This window comes from Capra hircus, chromosome 7 (assembly GCF_001704415.2).
Source record: "Capra hircus breed San Clemente chromosome 7, ASM170441v1, whole genome shotgun sequence".
Lineage (NCBI taxonomy): Eukaryota > Metazoa > Chordata > Mammalia > Artiodactyla > Bovidae > Capra > Capra hircus.
In genome coordinates, this window is record NC_030814.1 from 99,162,446 (window position 1) to 99,173,873 (window position 11,428).

General features: G+C 49.2%; 1 protein-coding gene across 1 annotated transcript in view; it reads right to left on the reverse strand.

The window, feature by feature from the left end:
• Positions 1–8,824, reverse strand: part of LOC102180663 (adhesion G protein-coupled receptor E2) — a 46,252-nt gene extending 37,428 nt beyond the window's left edge. The window contains 10 exon segments of the mRNA XM_018051687.1: positions 1,281–1,458; positions 1,858–1,935; positions 2,049–2,095; positions 2,182–2,328; positions 2,814–2,960; positions 3,903–4,034; positions 7,190–7,345; positions 7,883–8,002; positions 8,320–8,373; positions 8,746–8,824. Of these exon segments, the coding sequence (XP_017907176.1) occupies positions 1,281–1,458; positions 1,858–1,935; positions 2,049–2,095; positions 2,182–2,328; positions 2,814–2,960; positions 3,903–4,034; positions 7,190–7,345; positions 7,883–8,002; positions 8,320–8,373; positions 8,746–8,824 (1,138 nt within the window).

The window sequence follows — 11,428 nt, forward strand, 5'->3', positions numbered from 1 at the left end:
GCTTTGTGACTCAAATGAATGAAAATAGATGTTCAAGCCAATACCTATACACCAATATGCACAGTAGCACTGTTCACAACAGTCAAAAGGTAAGACAACCCAATGTTTATAGGAAATATAATATATTTATTTCTATTTATAGGAACTATCGAGGATAGAAATCCATGGGGACAGAAAACCAATAATTGATTTCCAGGGCTGAAAGAAAGGAGAAAATTGTGACTGTTTAGTGGACAGAGAATACCTTTGCGATTATGAAAATGTTTTAGAAATAGAGGTGAAGGTTATACACCTCTGTACACTACTCCACGTCTCCAAATTGTACGCTCGGGTTAAAATGGTGAATTTATATTGAGTGCATTTCAACTTAATAAAACAAATGAGACTTAAATAGCAAATAATACTAGATTTATACACTTCCAAATTTAATACCTTGTTTTTTTTTTGAAAAGAAAGTGACAGTATTAGTGACTCAGTTGTCTGACTCCTCGCGATCCCATGGACTGTAGCCCACCAGACTCTTCTGTCCTTGGAATTCTCCAGGCAGGAGGACTGGGAGGGGATTGCCACTTCCTTCTTTAGGGGATATTACTGACCCAGGGATCGAACCCAGGTATCCTGCATTGCAGGCAGATTCTTTACCGTCTGAGACAGCAGGTGGTCTTGTTCTGAAGCCATTTATATTTTATCATAAATTCTTCAGTATAGTTATCTCCTGTGCTGATACTTCATTTTACAATGAAAGTTTAGTTTTTCATTTCTTTTTAACCTTTTTTTCTCTCTGTTTTTCACTGAAATTGAACTAGAATATTATAATAGTTTCAGGTGTATGATACAATGATTTGATATCATACATTACAAAGTGATCACCACACTAACTCTAGTTACCATTCATTTCCAATATCATTGACTACATTCCCTATGCTGAACATTGTTGGTGGTGGTTTAGTCACCACGTCCTGTCTGACTTTTGCGACCCCCTGGACTGTAGCCCTCCAGGCTCCTCTGTCCATGGAATTCCCCACACAAGAATACTGGAGCGGGTTGCCATTTCCTTCTCCAGATTCTGTACCTTACATCCTTTTATTTATTTTGCAACTACGAGTTTGTACCTATTAATCCCTCTCAACTATTTTGCCCTTAACCTTTTATTTTAATTTGTTTATGACATTAACTGGGAGATATAAGCAGGGTCACTTTGCTCTAGTGGGATTGGAAGAGCAAGGAGGCAGGGAACAAGCAAAGCAGGAACCTGCGGTCAGACTCAGGTACTGACTTACCTATGCCTGCAGATGAACTGAAGTTAAATGACCCTTTCGGCAGTGCCTTGCTCACCCCTCTCAGGACATTTTCCAGGCCAAAGAGCAGGTTAGTGACCACAAAGCGCTGCTCTGAGAAAGGCAGGGTTTTCAGGTCCCTGGGGGTCTCCAGCAGATCACCCATCTCCTGTACGAGGTCCTGGGGGGATGGGGACACAAAGCCAGTAGCCCATGCATCTGAGAGGCCATATGAAGTTATGACCCAGTCACAGAGGACAGACTAAAGAGACTGTTTGGGTGATATAGGTGGTACTGGATTGGATTCCCAGGGTGATTTTTGCCCCTGCAATCCAGCCACTCAGAGGTCAAGCTTCTTCATTAGTGTCAAGGATGATGTAAACCCAATATCCAGAAATAGGGAAAGGAAAAGGCCTTAGTAGGTGTGCCGTGGTGTTCAATAGTCACTACACCTGTCCACTCTTTCCACCCACCCTGTGGGAGAGTGTGTCATTGTTTTTGGGGTGTCCCCTTCCAGACCAAAGTTTCCCAAGGCTTGTATGGGATGCTTCTACCTGCCTCTCTTGGGTCCTGCCCTTACCCGAACAGTGTTCAGGACAGAGACCGAACTGAAGTTTCTGCGCAGATCCTGGATTCTGTTAAAGAAGTGAGAGAGTGCCTAGGGGAGAAGACAAGGTGGTCAGAGAGCCTCATGTGAGTGTGGGAGCTTGGGGGAAATGAACGGGCTTTGCGGAGAGATTTCCTGCTGCCTGTCCCTTTGGGGCCACTCACCTGGCTCTTGATTTCAGAGGGAGCAGTCCAGATGGGGAAGGAGATCTCTGCAGGGGACAGGTGAGCAACTCATTAGGTGTGGCAGTGTCTGTGTTTGCTGTGGGCGGGTCTTAGATCAGGGCAGTACAGGTACCTTCGCAGATGGTGTTCTTTTGCTTATCCTGGAATCCAGGTCTAGGCACCCAGCCTTGGCGGCAGTGGCACGTGTATGAACCCACAGTGTTGACGCAGACGGTGGAGTTGTGACACCGATGCTGCCCGGAGCTGCACTCATCCGCATCTGGGGACAAGAAGGAGGGGGTCAGACTCTGCCTCAGTCCTGTGAGGCCCATGTCCTCCTTGTGCCCCTCTTTTTTCCCATATTAGTTCCCCAGGAGGTGATGCCACCTCCTAGAATCAAGGACAGCACATTCTTGAGTAGTGGATGCTGTGAAAATATATATAGGAAGTGTGTATGTAGAGTTCTGACAGACAGCAGGTGAAACAAGTACAGCTTGTGAAAATACTGAAATATCCTCTTTCCAGTTGGGAATTAGCTGTTGCCTGGGGTCCCTGGGAGCCTTCTGCTTGGTACCCCAGCTCCTTCTCTAGGACCCCCACCCCCACCCCTCCAAGATCTTTTCACATTTAGCCTCAAAATGCTTAACACCTTACACAGCAGGGGACCCCCAGTGATCTTTCTGTTTGGTTGTGTGGGTACCAATGAGTAAGTGGTCAGATGTTTTGAGTGTGGGTCTCCAAGAGTGTAGCATCTGAGCTCCAAACCTTCACACACTGTGTTGCTTGGGCCATTGGGGGACCCAGGGATAGGCTTCCAGCCAGGGCGGCAGCGGCACTCATAGCTGCCCACGGAGTTGAGGCAGTGGGTAGAGCTGTGGCATGGCTTTCTCCCAGAGGTGCATTCATTCACATCTGAGGAAAAAGCCAGAAGCTCAGAGCTACCTCCCTTCACTCACTGTACCCATTCTTCAAACCCTTTCTCAAGTTTCTTAGCGCTGCTCTCTGAGGACACCCTCTCTTTGCAAGTTACCTGGCCTGTTGGGATATAAATGTGCTATAACATTTTCTATGTAAAAGTTCCATAAGCTCAGATCCTCCCTGCAAGGTGGACAGGGCACAACTTTGTGGGTGCAGGTGTAATCCCAGACCAAGCTGAATCCCTTCACGTCTGGTGCAGGAGGCTCTGTGGGCTTCTAACCAGGGAGGCTGTAGCACTGATCACGACCCACATGTGATGCGGTGGGTGAGGGGGAGGCACCACTGCCATCTGGAGCTGCATCCCTGCCTTTATTAGAACAGGACCCAGAGGACCAGTCCTGTGCAGCCCAGGTCTCCCAGCTCCTCACTGTCTGCGCTGAGGACACAGCTCTCCTCATAGTGCAGCTGCCTCTTCACTGCCAAAGCTTGTCATGGCAGCTTCCCTTAAGATGACTCCAGCTGGGACATTGTCCCTATTTTTAAGAAGAAAAATGAGGCAAAGATAGAAACTGAGTCATGGAAGCTCGACTCTCCCATCAAGGCTCTTACTCATGTTCTCTTTAGCCCTGGACAGAGGTTCCCCCTCTGAAAGCCAGAGGTGACACCTCCCTCTGCTCGAATGTGGCAGATGCGGTAGGGGTGAGGTCTGTGGATATTCTTGGGGGGCAGGGAACTCTACAAAGAAACCCCAGGCCCAGAAGGCTCTGCTGTCTCCCTGGTCTGTGGTGGGACCATTCGAGGAGGCGATCCTTGGGCAGGGAGGCCCTTGGTGTCACAGGAACCTGAGTCTTGTCTCCCTCCTTCTTGGGGTCCCTGAACCATCTCAGCTCCTTCCCCAGCTCCAGGCCTGCCTCACACTGTCTTCCGAGGGTCTACCTGTGCAATGCCTCGGGTCCTCTGGGTTGAACTCCAAGCCGGGTGGGCACTGGCAGGTGTAGCTGCCCTCGGTGTTGATGCAGATGCTGCGGCCTTTACAGACTCTGGGTCTGTGCTGACATTCGTCCACGTCTGCAAGGGAAGGAGAGGGTGATGGATACCTGCTGCTGTGGACAGCCTTCCGGTATGGGTGTCAGCCATGTTTTTCAGCAAAGAAGCATCCAGAAGGGCCCGCTCTCTCTTCCTTGGTGAGTGGGGGCCTCTCCTCATTCATGTGGAGGTATTCTATGGATGAGCATGTGACCCGGAAGTTCTGTTGCCGAGAAGTGGCCCAAGTTACCCAATCTGCTATCTCTGACTCCGTGAGCCTCCCTGGGAAGCTCCCAGCTGGGATAGGGGCATCACAGCTGCCCGTGTCCCAGGCTAAAGATTTGGACAAAGGCCTGGGTGGGTCTTCTTGGTAACCGAGTACAGCTGTGTTCCTTGAGCAGGGCCCATCTTGGCTCCCGGTGATGCACTTTGTCCTGTCTTCCCCAAGGCGAATGCTGCCAGCTGAGTTGTCCTTGGATCCTGCTGACCCTGTCAGGACAGCGCTTTTCCATCCATGCTAACTCTGAGACTCCAGCTCCATGGACATGGACGAAGACCCACCCCTGAGTCATGCAGCTCCAGGATGAGGCTTGTGGGCAGTTGCAGAGAAAATGAGGATGATGATAAAAAGGCCAGGGCCACCTGAGCAGTGGGCACCAGGCTGTGTTGGACAGTAGGTTTAATGTCTGGTAGTCTGCTATAGGGCTGTGAAGGTGCCTTTATCTGATTCCCATGAAGGCATCCCCCAGACTGGCAGGAAGTGATGAGAATCCACAGCTGAGCAGGGCTCGTGATGAGTGAGGGCTGGGTGGCTGAAGCAGGGAGCAAGTGCTTACGGGCGAAGAGTGGCAGGTGTTTCTGCCATCTTGACACTTGGCCTTCCACTAGAGACGTGGACATGTGCACACTGCTGGGTGGGACTCAGCCTCCACCTTCTTCCTCACATAGTCTGAGTCATTGTGCAGTCTGGGTTGACCTCCTAAGTAGAGGGTCAGACCAGAGGAAATGGTCCCTGGTGACAACTTATCATTGAGACCAGATGGAAACCTCTTCATTTACCCGATTCTTCCAGTGGGTTGGGGGTTGATGTCACTCTGCCACACCCTTGACGCAACATCCTCCCTGGCCCCAGTCATCAGAGCTAACTCAGGTCCATGAACTGAAGTTATGGGAGAGGGTCAGGTGGAGCCTTGGGTGGGAAAAGAAATGGAAGCTGAGCAGTTGAGATGTTGTGTCAGGGTGCCAGGAGGCATCTTCTCCAGGCAGTTGCTGGCAGGGTCAGTGATGGCTGGGGACAGTGGAGCATTCCTTGAGTCTTCCTCCTCTCACATTTCTGGATGGGGCCCCAGAGTCCACCATGACCCAGGGTCTCAGAGGTCCCAGTGGGGCCAGGTCTTCTCCCAGATGGTGCTAACAGTGGCAATGAGGACAGATAGTGTTCTGGAACACACGGTGCTGTGACCACACTGAGTATCTTGAATGTCACTTCCTCTTTTAAGAAGATAAGATGCCATGTGACAGTGGGGTGTTCTGAACATCCAGAAGAGACCCTCTGCAGAGGTTCTGAGTCTTGGGGTTCAGAGAGGGTTGGGAGACTAGATAGGCACACAGGAGAGCCGTCTGATGCCTGGAAGAGTTGAACAAGGATCCCAGGGACCCAGCCCAGGTCTTCTTCACATAGCAGACCTCACGGCCTGAACATGGATGGGCATGAACTTGGGTGCAGCGAGGGCTGGAATGCTGAGGTGGGGAGTGTAAGACAATCCAGCTGAGCCTGTCACAAATTTAGGTCTTTGGCAGAATGTTTTGATGCAAACCAGCAGGCGGGTCTCTCCCTGTCATCCACCTTGAGGTTGTTGAGGTCCCCTCCCACTTCAGTCTTCTACATCTATGTCTCTGGAGGGTCTCACAACAGTGGGTGAGCAGCCCCCTTAGTGCAGACACTCTGAGTGGGATCAATGATCACCATGTGCAGTTGTGCAGGTTGCTCACTGCACAAGAGTATCTGGCCAATGAGGCAAATTGGGGGAGGAAAGTCGACTCAATCTCCATTCTCCAAACACACAGTAGGCCTGGAGATGAGAGACCATTACTAATTTACTGAAGGCTCTCTCTTCTGACCAGGTCATGAGTTCAAGCACAACAGCCGCCCACCGAGGCTGCTATGGGCTCGCAGAGACTCCACACAGATGCAGATCCCCTCTTCCCTCCCACCAGCGAGGCTCTGCTGCCCTCTGTCTGCAGGGCAGGAGAGAAGGGACTGGGCCCACTGGGTTGCTGGCTCTTCTCCCTGTAGCAGAGTGGGTCAAAGAACCCTCTTCAGAGTCCTCTGAACCCTGAGCTCAGCATCCTTCTCACCTCCCGCCTTCACTCTCCTCCCCTCCCCTCCCCATCATCAGTATTCAGGTCTATCCCTCTTCATGGACCCCTCTCTGGAGTCCTGTCTGACCCACTGCTGGCCCCCTGCCCCTTTCCCTACCTGCCTGCTCCCCCTGGAAGTGGGGCAACGCCTGGTGATGTATGGAGGCCATGCTCCTCCCGGTCTTGGTGAGGGAGTGGGCAGGACAGCTGCCTCTGAGCACTCACCCTGGGACAGAGCTCCCAGGGATGCTCATCATGGAGAGGGTATGGTAGATCATGATGACCATAATTTAAAAGCCCAACAGCCATCAACGTTTTGTGCTTTGTGACCTCATATACCTTTCCAGCAACTCTATGAGGTAATCATCATAATTCCCCCTGCCCCTATTTTTTATAGTTAGGTAAGCTGGGGCACAGAGACTATATAGTTAGGTAAGGTGGGGCACAGAGAGAGGTGAAGTAACTTTTCCAAGATCACATAGTGATCTTGGCAAAGCTGCTTTTGTTTTTATTTGCGCAAGATAGGGGTACTTAAAAAAGAACAGAAAATCACAATAATATTATCACATCTCCCATGTTAACAGTGATTTCTGAATAAGTATCCTGGCTAGTGTCACACATGCAGCTCTCAAGTGGCAATGCTGGGACCTGGGTCCCTGGCTCATACCATCTGCCTCTCTGTGCAGGTGGGACAGGTACCTGTAAACTGTCCCAACTCAGACCTGGGTGTTACACCTGTAACCAAGGTCCTGTCCCGTGCATGCTTCAGAAATGACCCAGCATTTCGGCCCTGAAACCTCAAAAATGAGAGGCAGAAAATGCAGCAGCGTTCTTACCTCGACATGTGTTCTCACTCTCATTCCGGAAGACCGCTGGCCCAGAAACAGGCTCATAGCCTGGGCTGCATGTGCAGTAGTAGCCCCCTTCCGTGTTCTGGCAGTTTGCAGAGCTTCCGCAGTCCACTGGTGAGGGTGGTCCACACTCGTTGATATCTGGAACACAACAGGGCAAAGGTCACCGCCCAAAGATGTGTGTCCCCTCAAGACAGAGATCTCCATCCCTACCTGACTCTGCAGCACTGGGCCTGATATGTAATCCATGTCTTTTTGGAATGATTTAGACTCTTGGTCAGTACTGCTGAGTCTAGGATGCAGCTGGAATAAGCCATCCCTGAAGCTTGTGCAGTCAGCTCTGATCTCCCTAGCCCTCTGACTGGCACCCCAGATTGGGACACAGTGGGCAGTGCTCAAGTGGGGACTGGGTAGAAGTTCTGCATCTCCCTCCTCAGTCCTGAAAGGACAAACTGAGGCTCAGACTCCAGACTCCTGGAGACCTAGCTCCTCTCCAGGAAGCCAGGATTTTTCATGTCTCATCTCTCCACTTTTGCGTCTTTTTGTTTTTCTTTTTCCTGTGCTTGACTGTTCTGAGGACAAAGACTGAAGCACCCACTGAATATCCATGTCTCCCATGGGTACTGGGCTGTACCCCACATTCTCTGCATGTCCTGCCACCACCCCAAGTCTTCGTACCATCACAGCTCTCCAAGGGGTCCGTGAAGATCTCCCCAGAAAAAGAAATGAATCCTGGAGCGCAGCGGCAGGCGGTGCCATTGACACATGAGGAGTTCGGAGGGCACCACAGAGCGCAGGCTGTGAGGGGCAGAAGTGGGGATGGAGACCGTCATCAGAAGTTCCAGAGAATGAAAGAAAGCTATCCTCTGGGGGTCCATGGGCAGAAGAAGGGAAGGAATCATGGATAGGGGGAAGGGAGGGAGGAATGGGGAGAGACAATGCTATCCAAAGGGGAAGAGCTCAGAACACTCTGGGCATTTGGGTAGAAGAAACAACTTCTCTTGTTTCCAGAGAACCATTTCTGAACCTTACTTGAAAAATAAGTCTCCTTCTCTCTCTTGTTGGTGAGAGAACCCAGACCCTGGCATGCATTCTCCACATTTCCCCAGACTCACCTTTACTGTTCTGGGCTGTAGGTCCCATTGGAAACAGCAGCAGCGCCAAGAGTCCTGGGGTAGAAAGACAGAGATGACAAAGATAGGAAAATGGAGCTTCAATTTCAACCCTTTCCATGTGGCCACTGCCTCCTGGGGAGATGGTGGTGACTCCGCTGCCCACCGCTTTCCAGCAGCCTCCCCAAGGTTCCTGTGCTTTGTGCAGAACTGAGGACTCTGCTTTCCCCTGCATCTCCTGGGACTCCCGAGGTAATCAGTTCCTGACAGGCACAGCCCTCATGGAACCTTAGGTGCTAGATGTAAAGGGACAGAGTATACACAGGGAGCTGATGACAAGGACACATCTTAGAAACTCCAGCCTCTCCCAAATGAGGGGGCATATTTGAAGGAGGAAGAAAGTCCTCAGATTGGTGCCTTTGCCCATACTCAGGTTCTTGGTCCTCTGGCAATGGCCAAAATCTCTCTGGATTTCTCTCCAGGATGATTTCTCCTGTTGAAGTTGCATGTTTCAGGACACATAGGAAGAGCATGGATGTTGCAGTCCAAGTCTGGAGTTAGACAGTGCAAGCCCTACCTCATGAGGATGTCAGCAGGACATGGAACCCTGGCATCAGGCGCGGGTGAGGACAGGTGGATACGAGAGCTAAGGCCTCTGCAGGTACATCCAGTCTGCCCTGGATGAGGGGCCTCTCTAGGTTCAGCAGCCGTGGCTGCTATGCTTCCCTGCAGATGAACGCCTGGCCTTTCTAGAGTGCACTGAGGTCACAGCTCCTCTCCTTGTTCTCAGTCCAGCCCTGAAATGAATCACTGACAGCAGTAGGTTTTGTGATATGAAACCACTGTGGGTGTAAAGGGATGAAGTCTACCCTACAATCAGTACCCAGTCTGTCATCCCATCCAAGTGAGCAGTTGAACCCTAAGAAAATCTTTTCAGAGCTGTGTGCCTTACAGGATCTTTCTTCTTAGGCAAAGATAAAAAAGAATTCCTCTTCCAGGCTGTACTGCCATTTCAACACTGTTATGTGACAGAGGATCCTAGTGGAGAATGGATTTGAAGGCCCAAGTCTGCATGCAAACTTTCACTTGGTGGCCATGTGTCTTTTGAAATGCCACCTGTCCTTTGAAGCACAATTTCCCCAATGCAAAAAGAGTTTTTGTTCAGTTGCTAAGTCGTGTCCACCTCTTTGTGGCCCCATAGACTGCAGCACATCAGGCTCCTCTGTCCTCCACTACCTCCCAGAGTTTGCTCTAACTCATGTCCATTGAGTCAGTGATGCTATCCAACCACCTCCTCTTCTATTGCCCCCTTCTCCTCATGCCCTTGATTTTTTTCAGCATCAGGGTTTTTTCCAGTGTGTCAGCTCTTTGCATCAGTTAGCCTAAGTATTGGAGCTTCAGCTTCAGCATCAGTCCTTTCAATGAATATTCAGAGTTGATTTTCTTTAGAATTGAGTGGTTTGATCAAATGAGTGCAATGGTAGTAATAGCATAATAGCATGAGCTTTATTTCAGTTGTAGATGACTGAAGACTAATAAGGTTTAGTTGATATTACGGTTAATTTTATGTAGCAATGTGGCTGGGCTGCTGTACCCACATATTTGGTCTCACACTAGTCTAGATGTTGCTGTGAAGGGTTTACATGAACTAGCATTGTTTGGCAGGAAAAATCATTTATTTCATGTTTATCTTATATTGGACCATAGTTGACTAACAATGTTGTGTTAGTTTCAGGTGTATAGCAAAGTGATTCAGTTATACATATACATGTATCTGTTCTTTTGCAAATTATTTTCCCATTTAGGCTATTACAGAATATTGAGCAGAGTTCCCTGTGCTATGCAGTAGGTGCTTGTTGATTATCTATTTTAAATATAGCAGTGGGTACATGTGAATCCTAAACTCCCAATTTATCTCTCTCCCCCACCCCCCGCCACTTCACTCCTGTAATCACAAGCTTATTTTTAAGTCAGTGAGTATGTTTCTGAGTTAACATTTGAATCAATAGACTCAGAATAAAGCACATTACCCTCCATAATTTAGGTGAACCTCATCCAATCAGTTGAAAGCCTAAGAGGAAAAAGAAAATTGACCTCCTTGGAGAAAAAAAAAAAAATCGCTTCTGGAGGCCCTCGAGTGTGAGATGCAACATCAGGTCATCCTGGGTTTCCATTGTGCTGCTGGTCCTTGAGATTTTTGGACTTTCCAACCTCCACAATTTCATGAATCAGTTTCTTAAATAAAATCCTTTCTCACCTCTATAGATTCATCCTATTGATTCTGTTCCTCTTGAGAACCTGGGCTAATACAGGTGGTAAAATGAGAACTCTTAGTTAAGTTTCACTAGGAATGCATTTCACCAACTTGGGACTTTCCTGGTAGTCCAATGGGCAAGAATCTGCCTGCCAATGCAGAGGACAAAGGTTCGATTCCTGGTCCGGATGGTCCCACATGCTGCAGAACAACTTAACCCCATGAGCCACAGCTACTGAAGCCCACACACCTAGAGCCCACGCTCTGCAATGAGAAGCCACCATAATTTGGAGGAGAATGGGTTCATATAGATGTATGGCTGAGTCCCTTTGCTGCCCACCTGGAACTATCATAACACTGTTAATCAGCTATGAAAAGTAAAAGTGAAAGCCGCTCAGTTGTGTCCAACTCTTTGGACCCCATGGACTATACTATACAGTCCATGGAATTCTCCAGGGCAGAATAATAGAGTGGGTAGCCTTTCCCTTCTCCCGGGAATCTTCCCAACCCAGGGATTAAACCCAGGTCTCCCACATTGCTTGCGATTCTTTACCAACTGAACCACAATGGAAGCCCATGAATACTGGAGTGGCTAGCCTATCCCTTAATAAGCTATATGTCAATAGGAAATACAATGTTTTCAAAAAGAGAGAGTTGGGGGTGGTCCTAAGATGGCACAGGAATAGGACAGGGAGACCACTTTCTCCCCCACAAATTCATCGAAAGAACATTTGAATGCTAAGCAAATTCCACAAAAGAACTTCTGAATGCTGGCAGAGGACATCAGGCACCCAGAAAGGCAGCCCATTGTTTTTGAAAGGAGATAGGACAAAATATAAAAGACAAAAAGAGAGATAA